The sequence below is a fragment of the Gymnoscopelus microlampas genome (assembly GCF_963454915.1).
Source record: "Gymnoscopelus microlampas genome assembly, chromosome: 16".
Lineage (NCBI taxonomy): Eukaryota > Metazoa > Chordata > Actinopteri > Myctophiformes > Myctophidae > Gymnoscopelus > Gymnoscopelus microlampas.
Window position 1 is genome coordinate 22858699 of NC_139953.1, and position 17285 is coordinate 22875983.

A 17285-nucleotide genomic window follows, 5' to 3' on the forward strand; every position below is an offset into this window, starting at 1 on the left:
CTTACTTTGACAAAATCAGCTTTGGGCACTTACGGTACTTTGAGAAATCTACTCTTTCAGTCACAGTATAGTACATCCATTAACAATGGTGAATACAACAAGTTGTTATTGTGATTATGAATTCATACGTTATAAAAGAAAAAGCCACTGGAAAGTGGTTTGCACTATTGCAAGTCTTGCCATTTTTATTTAATGTTACTTTAAGACTATACAGTATAAGACAATTATATGGACACAACATGGCATGTGTCCAAGGCCACAAAAAAAGATACTACTTCTACTAGTGGGCATCTTCTTTTACCAAAACTCTTTAGTGCCATACTTGCCTAGTGGTTCATCACAGTAAGGTGCTTTACCCCTGAAGTAACATTTACAGTTTGCAGTAACACAAGTATTGTGATTTCTTGCAACTCTGAAATGGCACTATTTCGGCCATTTTGCATGTAGCTAGCTCTGAACCAATTGCCACAATATCTGTGCTTATGCATCAACGGACAGATGGCAAATGTTGTTTTATTTGTGTCAACAAAACCCTAACACAGAATTATAGGGAGAAATAAAAAGGTAATCAATCATGAATTCCATGCATTGTAAAATGAGCACCATCATTCTTTACTTATTAATTACCACCACCATGGGATAAAAGCCACCACATCTCTCCCCTGATATTTAAGCCAGGTATGAGCCCATAGGGGAAACGTTACAGAAGATTTTTAGCCGTTGGTTTGTCCTTTCTTTGGTTGTGCACAGGCCTGTTATCGATTAACTACAGTGCAAACATCTCCACTACTGCCTGTGGCATGAGACAGAGGACCGCACACACACACACACACACACACACACACACACACACACACACACACACACACACACACACACACACACACACACACACACACACACACACACACACACACACACACACACACACACACACACACACACTACACAGGCCCACTACTGTCAGGGTTATGAGGTCCATGGAGAGTTTGTAAACGTCAAGAACTGGTACACTCTTGAAGCCTCACACATTTGTCCTTAAAGATGTATTGTAAACTTAGAGCATTAAGCAAGTATAATATCATCATAAGTAATTATAGTAATTGTATTTCAATAATTTTGTCTTATCTGTATGTCCAGTGTTCCCCGTGAACACAACTACGCTACTTAATGTGCAGATATATGCTCATTTAGAAGTTTACAAAAATTATATTAAGAAATATAATAATCAAAATGCAAAAAAACTGTTCCCTATTTACTTTGCCTTTATCTAAATTGTTTATATTAAACTGAAGTTCAGCATCGTATTAAATGTTTGTGTAATCTAAAACTTGCAGTGTTTTGCTAAATAGCTTTGGCAGACATAATGACAAAGCATAATTCTCTTTACACTGCTGCAGTCAGTGTTTTTTTTTACACCTACAGTACATATGGGATTTCCTGCACGTGTAAGCATTTTTCTTTTCTCATGTTCTCTGCATGTGTGTACATTTTTTGGGGAACTAACTGTATATAGTGGGCTAAAAGGCAGGTTTATATACATTTGCGCTTGTCCTGTTCTGTTTGCAGAGTCAACAGAGTTCGGTGTGTATATTTATCTTACCCTGCTCATATTTGTCTTTCATATAATGGCAATGTTTGAAATTTTGCTTATGGTCAAATATAAGTGGTGTGTGACCTGACGCGTGAGAGAAAATAAATGGGATGCAGTGGAGTACAAGGAAAACCGAGAAGTGAAGTAGATGACAATTGAAAGACCATAACTATAATGTGTTTCCCTCTACACAAAATAACTTAGCCACAAATAGCCTATCTACAAGCTCCCAACGCACCATGTTGCGACATATGTTAAGCTTGTATGTAGGTGAGCTACTTTTGATGATCGTTCGCCTATTATGACATGCCCAATATAGGGATGCATAGGGTTCATATGGTTAACCAGACAAGACCTACAGTATACTGTACCATTATACTAGTACTACATGCCAACCCCTACTTCATGTGTAGACTCCTCATGTTTTCTCCTTGAATGTTGATTAACACACAATAATAAAGCATATTCATCAGTCTCTCAAAAAAAGAAGTTAGTGGAAATATTGGATCAGCAATGGCTGAGTGAGTAGATGGCAGAACGAAACTTGGACTGAATATCAGCTGGATCAAACAGACATGTCATATAAACCATCAAATATTAATGCCGGCCTGGCTGCTGTGACGTCACGCTCAAAAGAGGTTCCACTGGCCGTTTTGTCGTGCCGTCCGTCTCATTGTCTATTAATGAAGTAATAGGACGCGGTCAAAGCGGTTCCTGAGTACAGCGATTAGGCCATATCACCTCTCCCCCTCCTTGAAGTACGACCGTATCACATGCCCCCTTCAATGTAACGATCACAATACATACTGGTATGGGTTAGAGATTGAGGAAACAGATACAGTAGGAGGAGACTGAGAAGACCAGAGGTGACCAGAGCTGTAGCTTCTAATCTCTGTTGTAGTGTCTATGATGCATTACATCACACTTTAGCTACTTAGAATCCATTCTAACAAGTGTTGGTCACCAAGAAAACATAACTGGACATGTTGTATGAGACAGTTTACAAACATATGATATTCTTTTAAATGTATTTAAAAGTTTTATTCAATGAAAAGGAAAATCATTTGAATGTTACATTATGAAATATTTATACAGCTCCCTGCTCACAACCAGTTCTAAACGGGTGTACTGTAGTAGGCTTGCAGTGCATTATGAGAATCCCTATGTCACAGAGACCAGGGACAAATCTATACAGTTGGGCCTGGTTGGGTAGACCCAGGCTCAGCCAGATTGCATCTGGGCCCACCCAGATTAACAGCTTTCCCCACTGTATGATATTCATGAAAACTACGGATTCCACTGGGCGTGGAAGCATCGTGTTCCAGTCACAATGCGGCAGCCGCACCTGAACGCAGCCGCTCTAGACAAAGCTTGTGATTCTACCAGACACATTTCAGAAGCGGCGCTTATTTCTGCTTGCCACTCACGGAAAGCAGTCAAATAGACAGTGAGAAAAATTGTCACATTGACATCCACCGGTCATTATTATATACATATCTAAGCTTAAAAAACTCAGATTCTAAAGCCTATGAACACTCAAAAATAACAACTAAGAAGTCTTGTCAGGGTGGATTCTGTACACTGTAGCATTTGGGACATTTCTTTAAAGGGCCCACGTTCTGGTAAGAATACTTATTTTAGACTCAGCTGCAGCCTTTGTCTATCACAGCGTTTTGTACAGTGTGCTGTGTTTAATAGCATGGCAGTCATTTGACAGGCAGGATTACACATAGCTGCTCTCTATACCTGTTGTCTTTCGCAATTCCTTAGGACATGTCCAACCTTGAGCTTTCTCAGAGGTGTCGGCCCTCCCCGTTCTCTTGTATAAAGGAGTTCATTGACTCCCTTGTTTTCTGTCTCTTGTACCACATGAGCAGCTAGATGAAAATGATGAAAGCCAGTTTTTAAAACATGCCGCTCTGGGGTGGCTGAACGGTTCATCAAGTTTTATACTTCCCAGTTTTTATTGCCTTGGATTTAGTGGCACACTAACTCACATTACGATTAGTGGTTGGAACATTGTCCAGTAAGCAGCTGTTATGGCCTTGTTGTTAAGTGGTGTTTTGGGAGTGAATCATTGTCTTTCTGTCTTCTCCCAGAGACAGGTGAAGGGTTGGGACTTTTTTGAAGGGTTTACAGTGGCTATTAGGAATTATAATCCGATGATCAACAACTTTTTGGACAAGTTCCCAGTGAGCTGACTCATTTTTGCTCAGTCAGCAAAGCCTAAGCTTCTTGTCAAAGAAAATAAAAACAGCCGCGCATGCCAGCAGCCACACAGCAACGACATGCCAGAGTGTGGTAGTTTCTAATGGGTAGTTGCCCAGTGCTGATGGGCATGAGGAGAGATGAGATGGCATAGCACTTTCTATGATAATTTGCTAGAAACCTCTGGTTTGCCTGAGAAAACAACCACATTGATATTGTCCACGGATCCGATAAGTCTACCCTGCCAAGACAGATTCCGGGGAGTCTGGGGGGGGGGGGGGTGTTGGCAGAAATCAAATAGTGTGATACGGCGACAAAGGGGGCCGAGCAGAACAAAACGGAGACGCTTTCAATTATTTGTTGGCAGTGGGTCATATCAAGCTAAAGATAGCAGGGGAGGGATTGGTATTTTCTGTTATTCTATGGGATCTTTTCTGTTGCGGCTTGCTGTATTGTGACAGCTGCCCTCTCCTCTGTTAGAATAACATCCCGGGAACTCATTCTTCCTCACGTGCACATGGGCAGGTTGCAAGGGCGACGGCATTTCCACTGGAACATAGTCCATAACGACCATGTGTGTGTGTGTGTGTGTGTGTGAGTGAAACCAGTGTGAAGCCACTGGTCTTCTTTTGTTCCTGATTCCGCTTGCCCTTCGAAACCATAGGTTCTCTTGTTTTGTTTAGTTTTTTCTTCGTCTTTATGTGTTCTCTCTCAAGTCTCTCATGTTCCGCTGTGTTTCATGGAATCCAGAGAACACGGCTTCCTCCCAGTGTCTGTGTGCGCTTGTCCAGGACCCATTGGTCTGGGCGTGCGCCTCTTCTCTCAGGAAAACTGGCGCTTGGTGAGGCCGCTCTACTCTGATAGCTTGCCAGAGTACACATAGATCAGATGTGTGTGTGTGGGGAGGGGGGGGGGGGCCAAGGGACTCACAAATGAGGCCAAAAGGCAGCTCTTGTATTGTTAAAGGTTCCCACACTGATCCAACTATTGCTCAGTTCTCTTTATGCTAAAGCAAGATTGCCAAATGAGAATTTACTGTTGAAATTATTCAACAGCAATGTTCGACAGCTTGATGCTGTCTTCTCAGTTTTGTACCAGCAGAAAGAGTACAGTTGATGTGAACAGTTGAACAGTTAATAAGTTGCCACCCCTTAAACGCTGCAGTATGTGGTCTGTTGGCCAGGTAAGGCTTAACTCTCCAATTCGTGGTCTTTAGCTTGCTATGTTAAGTGCTTAGTGATCGATGGACAGACTCGAACCCAGAGCCGTGTTTGAATAGCGGGGCTAGAGGGGAGGGAGCAGAATACCCACTTAGTCTGCCGTTTTCACACTTCAGCAGTGCACGAGCCCAATCCTTATATTCATAGAGTTATGGTATTTATTTGGCCCTGTACTTTCTACCTTTGATTTAGTTTAAATAGAGTTCGTCAAATGCCAGTGACCTACAGAAATCCAAGGTCCACAGGTGATCTGTTGACATGGGGGAAAAAAAGATCCTGGTTGTTTTTCAGACATTTGTTTTTGTGAGCCTCTGGGTTAAGCATGTGGTTTTGTGTTGGAAAGATAGGAGGTACTTGTTGTAGCTCTCTAAAAGACACACACAAGCACTCAAACTAACACAGCCTGTTTAAAACAACAGCCAGACAAACTCCAGTCAGTAAACAGAATTACTTTCTTTTCTATAGAGTAGATATGGTCTATATATGTCTGCTCAACTTGTTGCTCTTGCAAAACTTTTTCTTTTCTCTTTTTCTCTCAACTTTTTTTCTCTCAAAGAAACAGGAGAGGGAGAGAGAGAGAGCAAAAAGATTGGTTCCTGCAACTGTTGTTCTGCACTGTGATTGGTGGAAGCCTGTTGCTAGGCTTATGTCATTGTGTGCGAGAGTTTTCTGCTTCCTCTCTGTGAGCCGATAGGTCGGGTTTGAACTGGTTAGGACTTCTACCACTTGTTGAACATCCCCATAGTTTATGTGGTTCTCCTCTCCTCCCGTCTTACTGCATGTGAAAAACAGCAGCCACTCTGCTGGGACACATTATGTGCAGAGCTTAACCATGGCTTCCTGTCTCTCCATCTCTTTTAATCTCATTAGCTTTTATCATCCTCTTTATGGGTAGAAGCAGTCAACAGTTTAGCACTAGCAATCATGATTTAAACAAAACAAATGCTTTTAACATTCAAGAAAGTGGCTGCCATTCCATTCTACTTGAGCCCAAAACATTCAAATTGAAGATGATCTGATACCATTTTCCCCTTTCCGATTCCACTACCTGAACTTGCGTATCTGTCAATACTGAGTACCAATCCGATAACAGTGCATTAAAGTACACAATATATACTCTTTATGGATGTGATGTGATTACTATCATTGTCACATCGCAGAGAATGAATGACATTTTCACGATGACATTTTGCTAGCTCTGACTAACGTTACACTCCGCTAGATCTGCATGTGTTATTGTTTGCCTGTGTAGAGTAAATGAGCTATCATTATGTGATAAATGATGTGATTGGATTGGTGCATAGACTTGTGTATTCACCAATACCCAAGCCAGCATTTTAGTCTGTGTCGGAGGCATTTCTGATACTGGTATCGGAACAACTCTAATTTGACGTTTTTTCAAGGTTAGTGAAATTCTAGATGTTACTTAGGGTGACCATATGTCCTCTTTTACCCAGACATGTCCTCTTTTGGGGGCCTATCCGTTTTTTTAAAATAAATTCCTTTAAATATTCAGGGTTTTGCGCGTGTATCTGTGTATCACAATCACAGACCATTAAGCATACGTATTTACATAAAATGCACATTCAATGGTTTGTTTGGAAACACACTCTGAGAGACGGACTTCCACCCAGAACCTCATATATATATATATCTTATATTAAAATTGGCTAATGGGAGGGTGGGCCGGCCGGCAGGCATACCTCTGACGTTACTCTGACACAGCCATAACCATAAGAAGTTCTCAATGCAGCTACGCCCAAATATGGAGTGTGTTGTCTAACCTCAATATGTCGTCATGTCATCAGCCGCAAACAAATCAGTCAGCTCCATATATGGGCATATACTGATGACATCAGCGATTTCCATTATGGTTATAAAAGGGACTGACAGATACAGAGATCCGGTTGTCCAGAGCCACAGATCAGACCGCTATACCCATATATGGTCCTGTCCATTCATGGGAGCTACAGACTTCAAACTTGACACGTGCAGCGGCAAGGACTCGAGGGAGTAGTTCGGAATCAGATATCCAGTCATCCAGAACTGCTGATTCAAACAGTATGCCCATATATGGGCATTCCAATACATGGGCATATACTGATGACATCAGGGATCTCCATATATGGGCATAAAACGGACAAGGACTGACAGATGCAGTACAATGGGTACTCTGACAAACCCCCTAACCCTATGACTCAGACAAATTGTTCAGATCGGCAGTGCAACGTAAGTGTGAGGGCCGCATAGCGGCCCAAACCTCTAGTATATACATAGGCCGGGTAGAGTGTACTCTTTTTGAGGATTAAAAATATGGTCACCCATGTTACATAAGACCTCAAACAGCACTTGTGCCTCATTGATGATCAATTTCACTCATTCAAACTATGTATAAATGATGGTAGAACCTTAAATGATGATTGATAAAACCTCGACCAAAAACACTATAATAAATAATAAAATAATAGGACATTATTTTATCTGTTCTGTTAACATTTCCTAAATCTTAAATTCCCTCCTCATTTATAAAGACCTCATATTCTTCTGATTCTGAACTCAATTATTCATCAACATATTAAATATTGTGATATTATCTAATAGGGCTCAGCATTATGTCCCCAGTCCTCTGAAACATGGGTACTTACTGTATAGTGCATCAGCCAAAGTTATGTAGTATTATACTTTATAGTTGTATGTATGAAGTAGTGTCACCTACAATACCGTGAACTGATCAACATGATGCTCAGTGGTTCAGGTTTTAGGAAACATTTTATCTGTAATTTGTGCCCATGGAACTACACCCATTCTCATTACTATAAGGCAAGCATCAATGGAACCCATTGTTGCCGGTGGCCTGTTCTTCTGAAGATGTGTGCACACCTGAGGTGAAACCTGTGGAGTCTCCCAACCCAAATACACATAATGTTATCGTAAGCACCACACATAACCACTATACCTCCCATCACATACAGTACATGCATATGCATGCATGTGCGCGCGTGCGCACACACACACACACACACACACACACACACACACACACACACACACACACACACACACACACACACACACGGCCCTGACGTGAGTTACAGTAAAGCTCCACAAAATAGTGTGTGTGTGATTTCTGACAATAGTGCTTGGCCCTGTTCACGAACGTGGACCCTGGGCCTAAGCGCTTTTATGTGAAAAGGTTGGAGCATATCGTAAGCCCTAACGCTGACCAGCCTCTTCTGCAGCTTTGCTGAGCCATGGGGCTCCCAGCGGCCCCCAGTGCTGCTGTCACCCAGCAGATTGCTGACTCCAGCCCCAGGGGCATGTTTACTGCTGCCCTGCACCCCCACGTTGTGGCATCAGGGGAGGGAGGGGGAGGAGGGGGGTTAGGCCCACACAATGAACCTGCTGAATACGGTGCTCTCTGGCTATCTGCGCTGGGGGACAAAATGACCAGGCAGGCTCCTGGACAGAGTGTAGCTGATGCCTCGTCTTTGCTGGGTGACAACGTTCTGACTCCCTGTTTCCACCCCATCATCATTACCAAATTTAACTTGTTTATGGGGGTTCTTTAGTGGGTATCCTTTTGCTTACACTGTACACGCACACACATGTGTGCATGAACACGTGCACACCCACACAGCATACACAACAGCTATTGGATAGCTGGCAATCAACAGGTTCGACTGACACAAGTGGCAGCAAATAAATGGAATTATGTATCTGTTGGGTACCAGGAAGTTAACTTTTTGTTGGCTTATTCATTTTCCCAGCAGACCATAAAGGAACAAATGTGAATGTTCACACCCGTAACACATTGTGTTCAATACACAATGTCATTCCCAGTGTATCACTTCTGATAAAACTAAAGAGTAGCTATTGACTCTATGACCACATTGTACCAGTTGGTGGTGTTATTGTCGAGCTGGGATAAACAAAGCTATTAGAGCTGCCTTCCTTATCTCTACTTCCTGCTGCCTTTGAAGGAGTCCTTTGGCCTTGGCTGATTGGTGGAGGACCCAGCGCTATCTGTGGTGTGATAGGCTGTGGCGCAAAGCCAGTATAAAGACCAATCTATACTGTGGTTGTACGGCAAAATATAATGGCGCTTTCCTGAATGCCTGTTGTTGTTGCAGCAGGTCCTGCAGGTACCCATCCCACTGTATGCAGGTAGTGATGATCAGTGTACCACACAGCTATGGTGTTTACTGCCCTTGTACTGCTGCTAGAGCTGGGGCTCAGTTTTCACCCGTCCCCCCCCCCCCCCCCCCGTCCCCCTTTCATACACAGCAGTCAATAAGGGGGGCTTGCTGCTGCATGTATGGTTGTTTTTCTCTCTGGATGTGCATTAGAAGCGTACACAGACAACAGGCACTTATCAGCTGCAGGTGTTCAAACTTAATTTAAAATAAACTTAGAGGGGTCATTGTCCTTTTTCATCATAGGGATTGGATCATGTGTTTGAAATATTAATTGCATAGTAATGCAGTAACAAGCAATGGCTTGTTTGCACTGTTTTGCATACAGAGGCGGGATGCGGTAGATTCGATCGTGATCAATGGCTTCAACAAGGAACAAAAGAAGAGACATAAGTGATTATGTTTTCTTAGGGCCGGGGGTTTGTTCTCTCAGTCAGCTCACGTTTGGTTTAGACAGACAGACCCCCACTCTCCTCACGGTTCACTCCGCCCCCTTTTTGGGGCAGGCCTTTTCGCTCATTGGTCGAGCGAAGGCTGTTTTCGCGCTGCGATTGGCTGCGGCACATGTCGGTCACTTAGACCTCAGCTTATTTACTGAATGTATGTGCAGAGAGAGAACGGTATTCTGCTGTGGGGCTCCGACAGCTGACAGCTCGGCCAGCCAGAGGAGCACTTTATACCCAGTGCCTCAAGGAACAAAGACCAGAAGGAAACAGCCATTCTAAACGCATTCATATTTTTTTTTATATCCGACAAAATTGAGCTGCAAACCGAACACGACATGAGGCACGCAATCGCACCTTCGGAAAATGTGGAAAATAATGCTTTAACCGTGACAAGCCTGCTAAAGACATGCACTCATTGTGAACGGATGAGCAAAAAGGTACGTGAGAAAGAATTAGGCTAAGGTTTAAAAGGCAAATGAAAATCGATTGATTCTTTATTTACAGTTTGCAACAAAAAAGCACAAAGTACAGTTCCATACGAAAGGATTAAAACCCAATAAAGCACTATGGCTTGTTTCCATTGGGGTTCTGTGTTCATTCATCGAAACTCATCGAAACATTTAATGACAAACAATAATAATACAACTGGTCATGAATGCATGCACTTTAGACAATCGTAATTTAGCGTATTTAATTGTGTCATGATGTTTTGTGGGGTGATTTAATTCTTTGAATGTGAGCAGAGCCGCTGCAGTGCAGTCCTTTCTTTTGTGTCCAGCTTGTTGTTTACGCCGTTTGGAGGAGTTTGTCCTGTTTGTCATCGGTCAACATTATCAACGGGTGGCCCTGTTTTTTCCTGATCATATCAAGTGATCGATGTGTCATTGATTGGATTGTGTTTGGGTTTAAATTAAACCTGTGTTCATTGATTGAAATATTTTTTGGGACACTATCCCGTTTGTTGGCTACCATTCATTCATCCACTTCATTGTCAGTGTTGCCAGGTTTTGCGAGCGAAACAAGTAACCAGGTCTAGGAAAACAAGTCCAAAAGAAGCAACCAGGGCATTATGAGCACATTAAACCTATATACTGTATTGTATGTTGAAAATAGCCGATCTGCAAGCTCTGCTATTTTATAAAAATCTTGAAATAAAATGTGGAATATTTTTGAACATTTTAACAACGCAAATCTGGTATGGGGCTCCCCTGGCACAAAACATTTTCAGATGGGGGTTAGGGACAAATACATATTAATTTGGGGGTCCATAACATGAAAATATTTGAGAACCACTGGTTGAAATAATTAAAAAGAAATGTGAAACAAGCCCAAATAAGCAACTACACTTTAGAAACAAGCCCCAAAAATATTATATTCATATGCAACTTCACAAACTAAGCCCAGATTCGCTTATAATAAGCGGACATGGCAACATTGGTACTGGAAACTAGAGTCTCCGCTTGGGGACATGTCTGGACAAGCAACACTAGCCCAAAGACACTAATCCTTAAAGGATATGAACGGACATTATACTGATTATAGTTACCACCTGTGCATTGTATTTCCTTCATTATTCTTTCTTTGGTGGATTTAGTTAGATGTCCAACCCCTGGAGCTTGGAATAAAGAGTTAAATATAGATGTCTTTACTGGTAGAGTGTAATAATAATTTATGAATCGCAAAAACACAGCAGTTGTTTGTGTTCTGTTAGTTTTCCGAAATCAGTCGGTGTGTCTGTTAGACTGTGTAGCGCAATAGGTTTTTTGCTGCAGTAGAGAAACAAAGCGCATTTGGTTTCATACATACTGGAGAAGCCAAAGTGAGTGGAGCGTCGAGGTAGAAGTGATAGGTGATCCAGCACTGCTCTGTGCCTGCAGGCTGGAGGGTGCGAATTTCCAAAAAGCCCAAACCTGAAGTTTATCTGGAGACTGGATCCTTTGTAGCCGTTTTAAAATGACGTTCTCTTGTGTCTTGCAGGATTTGGGAGTCCGTATCCCAAGGCCCCTTGGTAATGGACCAAGCAGATTCATCCCTGAAAAAGAGGTATTTGAAAATAAGTCACTATCATTTCCCTTTTATAATAGCAATTATATTGTTGTATTAAGAAGAACATGTGCTTAATTAATGCTCAATGAATGACATCTTGTGTATTGCTGCTAATCACCCATTAGATCCTTCAAGTCAGCAAAGTGGACACCAGGACTCAATCGATATTTGAGGACGCATTCGCAGCCCTCGGTCGCCTTGACAACATCTCCCTGGTCATGGGCTTCCATCCGCAGTACCTGGACAGTTTCCTTCGGACGCAGCACTACCTGCTGCAGATGGACGGCCCACTGTCCCTGCACTATCGCCACTACATAGGCATCATGGTAAAATAACCTTGTAGATCAGCTACTTTCAAATAGCCGATGTGTATATAGGGTTAAAGTGGTTAAACTGATTTTTATGATATATTAACTTATTTTGATAGGCACCCCACTTTGAGAACCACTGAACCAGTAGCGTTCTTCTTATGTCTCAGTATCGCCACCAACTGCAACACACTTGGAAGTTCTGACCCTGGTTCTCTCTTGCGGTGAACCTCTATAGGCGGCAGCCAGGCACCAGTGTTCCTACTTGGTCAACCTCCACGTCAACGACTTCCTCCAGGTGGGCGGCGACCCCAAGTGGCTCAACGGCCTGGAGGGCGCCCCGCAGAAGCTACAGCACCTCAGTGAACTCAACAAGATCCTGGCCCACCGACCCTGGCTGCTCACCAAGGAACACATCGAGGTAAAGAGAACCGGGTGGGAACAGGCACACGGGCCACAGGCCAGGGTGGACAACACCAAGACAAGGGAAAAGGCGGGCCTTATGTAATGGGCTGAGATCATAGGAGAGGTCCAGAGTGTCTCTGATGTTAGTTGTGTAACTTGAAAGCCCCTGGCGAGGTTCATGGCAGCTATATGGCATAGGGCGTAAGTAAAGCAAGCGAGAACCGAACCAGTGAGGGTGTGGGGGGAATAGTTGGGGGGAAGAAATGGCGTTGATGTCACCAAATGGTCAGAGCCACTAGACTTATGTCATCTTTCTCTCTCCTCTCCTCCTTCTTTCTTTTCCTCCAGCACCTGCTCAAGGCTGAGGAGCACAGCTGGTCCCTAGCAGAGCTCATCCACGCCGTCGTTCTCCTCACTCACTACCACTCCCTGGCCTCCTTCACCTTCGGCTGCGGCATCAGCCCCGAGATCCACTGCGACGGCGGACACACATTCCGACCTCCCTCCCTCAGCCAGTACTGCGTCTGTGACATCGCCAACGGCAACGGACACGCTTATCACCACAACGACCAGTTCTGTAACGAGGTGAGCAAATGAGTGCTTTTGACTTTTGCATTTATTTTTGTGCATTATGAGTGAGACGGAACGACCCACTGACAGTACACTTCATCGTACCCTAACCCACAACATGTCGGTGTTCTCTCTGTGTGTGTGTGTGTGTTTGTGCAGGAGGTATCTGGTGAGGTTGAGGTGCTAATGGAGAAGATGAAGCAGCTTCAGGAGTGCCGAGACGAGGAGGAGGCCAGCCAGGAGGAGATGGCCACGCGCTTTGAGAGGGAGAAGACAGAGAGCATGCTGGTGGTCACATCAGAGGACGAGGAGTGTGTCCCCTCCAGAGATGTCTCCCGGCACTTTGAGGACCCCAGCTACGGCTACAAGGACTTCTCCAGGAGGGGGGAGCATGTGCCCACCCTCAGAGTGCAGGTAAATGCTGCTTGCACTCTCTTGTGCATGTTTGTCACACTCCCACACACACACACTGAACAGCCAAGATGCCACGCAGGTGTTAATATGATTAACCTGATTGACCTGTCCTAACCCTTTCCTTTTCTTATCTTTCTAAAGGACTACAGCTGGGAAGACCATGGCTACTCTCTGGTCAACCGGCTGTACCCTGACGTCGGTCAGCTGTTGGACGAGAAGTTCCAAATGGCCTACAATCTGACCTACAACACCATGGCCATGCACAAGGATGTGGATACCTCCATGCTGCGCAGGGCCATCTGGAACTACATCCACTGCATGTTTGGCATCAGGTCAGTCCATAGCCAGTCGAGAAGCTGCTTTGTCATGATGTAGCTCAACATCATTTATAACATTGTGGTTTGTCTCTGTGGTTCTCAGGTATGATGACTACGATTATGGGGAGATTAACCAGCTGTTGGACCGTAGCTTTAAGATCTACATCAAGACCATGGTGTGTAGCCCTGAGAAGACCACCAAACGAATGTATGAGAGTTTCTGGAGGCAGTTTCAGCACTCCGAGAAGGTGAGTGGAAAAATATATAGAAGCTTTGAAGCAACACATTAGGTCGGGTGGTAGAGTGTGTACTAATGGACTCTTTTCTCATCCCTTCTTCTCTCTCTCGTCTCCTGTAGGTTCACGTTAATCTGCTTCTTATGGAAGCGCGCATGCAGGCAGAACTGCTCTACGCTCTGCGAGCGATCACCCGCTACATGACATGAAGTGCTTTTTTTTTCCTTGTCGTTTTTAATCGTTGTCTTTTTTCTGTCATTGTTGTCGCTCATTATGGGACACTTCAAGAAAAATAAGGCTAAAAAGAAAAAAAAAAGTGAAAAAGGCAAAGCGCCCCGGTTTGTGTCGACGCTTGTCCCCATGTTGGTTGGATGTGGCGAAAAAGGATCAGAACAAAAGAGAGAGAGTCAAAAGAAGAAAGCAAGAGAGGGCTGCAAAAAATACGTCATCTCAACCCATAGGTGGATACAGAAGCTCCTCTCGTTGCCTGCAGTGCCAAAACCGACCAAGAGAGGGCAGCCTGGAGCAAATTCCCTCGATCACAGGGACTTTGTGCCGGGGCCAGAGGACTGACACAGGAGGCATCCAGGCCAGCCTTTCAGTATTCCACCACGCGATGCAACGCAGTGGTTGCCAATCTCCTGAAAAGTGTGATGACCCATAGCGATTCTCCAGAAAGCGGTGCAGTCCAAATGGCCTGTGCACTTTTTTTGATCATGTAGTCATTTGTTTTATTTGTTTTAGTTTTCTTTTAATACCTTTTTACTTTTTTTTGGTCTTTTTTTGTATCAAGAAAGGTTGATGTTTGTCGCGGTCGATGTGGTTGCTGTTTTAGTTAGTGATAACTGGAGACAGAAGCATTACTTGGGCGGTGTAATTCTGTGTGCCTGAAACTACCCAGCACAGTGTGTAGACCGTGCTGATGCTGCTGCTCTCGTATTCACAGGGGTCATATTGATCCTCCTTCCCCTAACCCCCCTCCCCACTCCAACCCCAGAAAAAACCCTCACCCCCTATCCATCATAAATCCACTGCATTACTCCCCTTTATGTCACCCCCCCTGCTCTCCCAAACCCAGCCCAACCTGTCTATGTAAGCTAATCCAAGGAGTTTGTGAAAAACAGAGAGGAGAAAAACTCATTAAAAAGAACACTGTCTGAGCCCTATTGAGTGGTTGTATGGGTGTGTGAGCGAGCCTGTGTTTGTGACAAGTGCGGATGTGAGAGTGTGTGTGTTAAATAGAAAATATTGAGACGAGAGAGAGAGAGAGAGAGGGAAAAAGTCTTTTTGAATTTCAAGCGTAAAAAAAAAAAAAGCGAGGCACTTTGAAGGAATGAGATTTCCCGCTTCTGCTGTAGCTGTGTTATTGTGAGGTGACTGTTTATCATTTTGTTTGACGTTGTCTTTTATGTTTCTGGTAAGAAAATAAAAAATTGGAAAAAAAGGAAGAAAAAAAAGCTGATCAGAAAGAAAGTTAGAAACCAGGTCTTCCAGGAGGGATTTGGTTCCGGTTGTCCCAACCACACCTGTCTGTCTTCCACTCATCCCAGCTGCCTGGTCACCCTAACACTTTCAAAGCTTTGGATTGTGAATTTTACCAGTAAATAAATACCTCTTCTGTTTTCGCTATAAAACATATAAGAAGTGCTCTTTGGAGAGCAGAAAGACTCATGTTTTTTGGGCCGCCCTGCTCCCGTTAGTAGGGAACCGGGCCAGCCCACACTGGGCCACCTGCGATTGGTAAACTGTCAAGCGCAGAAGGTTTTGTAGCTGTGCTTGTTTTCCCTTGTGGGGGAGGAAACCTAACCAGTGCAAAAGCAGCTTTTTCTTTTCTTTTTTTGGATGGAGGAATGGATCCTCCGCTGTTTTCTTTTTGTTTACTAAAACCAGTAAAGTACTGCATTCTTCTGAGGATGGATTGAGACAATTGGACAGATGAATGATTGATTGATGTAAAGAGGAGGAGGATGGTGGTGATGATAATAGAATGGTACATCATTTGGAGGTGGTTGTGAGAGGAAGTGGATGTTATATTAAACTTCTGACTGATGTCAGTTACTGACACTTTTTTATATGAAAAACAAAAACAAAAGATAAATGAAAGAAAAAAATAAAACATGATACTGAATCTTTGTGCATCCTTTGTAGTTTTCTCCCTAATCAATTTGTTTTCATTGCCTCATTAGAGAGCTCATCATTACACATGGAAAGGCCTACTACACCTACTGTATTCAGGAAACAAGTAGTTATAGCACAATCAAATTCGCTGTCAGAACTCTGAACAGAGAGCATTTCCACTATTCCAGCTATCTGGGTGTAGTTACAGTACATAGGTATATCACGTAACCTGTGGCCATTAATGTGCTGCTCATACAATTTTGCACGCTTTTATGCAATGACGATTCATGACATGGCATGGAATGTGTCATTCTGAGACCATGCGTTCCATGTATCTGAATTAGACCCAGTTCTCTATCAAACAAGGTGTTGGGAGTGTGACATTACTCAACACTATGCTGAACTCAGGGGAATGGTTCGGTCTGCGTCCTCTGCACAGTCCAGAGCCTTTTATGTGAATCACATTTACTGTACAGGTTCTGGAGTTGTGTGGCTACTACAGAGCCACCTACTGCCCCCGAACCCTATGGTGCAGTCTCGCTCAAGGTTTCCCTTTATGTTTTGAAGGAGGACTTTGTGCCTGACCATAGCCTGGAATAGAGATAAGGGGGATACCTTACAGGCAGGTTACCTTTGTTTTCTTTCCTGACCTCTGAACCTCTCTAGGAAAACTCCCAAGCTACACAAGGATGAGCTACAGTATGGCGGTAATCTATTTGAACACAGGGTGTTTTCCAGTGGGGCCATATATATATATATATATATATATATATATATATATATATATATATATATTACACAATCACCAGCAGAACTTATTTGTTTTCTCCATTGACAAAACAATTGCCTTTATAAATCGGTAATTATTACAAAAAATAATAATCACAGTCTTTCAATCAGTCAGCTATCTGTTTCATATCAACATGAGAAATTCTATATGGAGAACAATGTTATTAACTCTGGATAATGAGATTTCTTTTTTTTTCCTGAAACGTTTGCTTGTCTTGTGATTGTTGTTAAGGTCACTATTGTATGACAGGGGAACTAAGGTGGGAATTTACTACATTTAAGTGCCGTTTCTCATTTGTTTTGATGTAATAACGATGTGACTTTGAAACGCTGTACTTTTACTTGGTGTAGCTTGTAAGCACTGCCTGGCCCCATATCTGTGTAATAATAAAGGCTTTGAGAAGCAAGATGTTTGAAACAG

The 17285-nt window shown here is 43.3% G+C and overlaps 1 protein-coding gene across 3 annotated transcripts in view; it reads left to right on the plus strand.

Moving 5' to 3' along the window:
* The window catches only part of sesn1 (sestrin 1), a 66817-nt gene extending 49532 nt beyond the window's left edge, over positions 1 to 17285 (plus strand). The window contains exons 3-11 of one of the 3 annotated variants that reach the window (XR_014602547.1): positions 11639 to 11704; positions 11833 to 12033; positions 12254 to 12436; positions 12769 to 13005; positions 13150 to 13404; positions 13546 to 13736; positions 13825 to 13969; positions 14080 to 14363; positions 14419 to 17285. Coding sequence is in view for 2 of the 3 variants with exons in the window: in XM_084082342.1 (XP_083938468.1) it covers positions 9997 to 10098; positions 11639 to 11704; positions 11833 to 12033; positions 12254 to 12436; positions 12769 to 13005; positions 13150 to 13404; positions 13546 to 13736; positions 13825 to 13969; positions 14080 to 14166 (1467 nt within the window). In the remaining variant the exon portion in view is untranslated. Of the gene's footprint in view, positions 1 to 9827; positions 10099 to 11638; positions 11705 to 11832; positions 12034 to 12253; positions 12437 to 12768; positions 13006 to 13149; positions 13405 to 13545; positions 13737 to 13824; positions 13970 to 14079 lie in introns of those variants that run through there. The other 2 variants (XM_084082342.1, XM_084082341.1) reach the window with 2 other exon arrangements.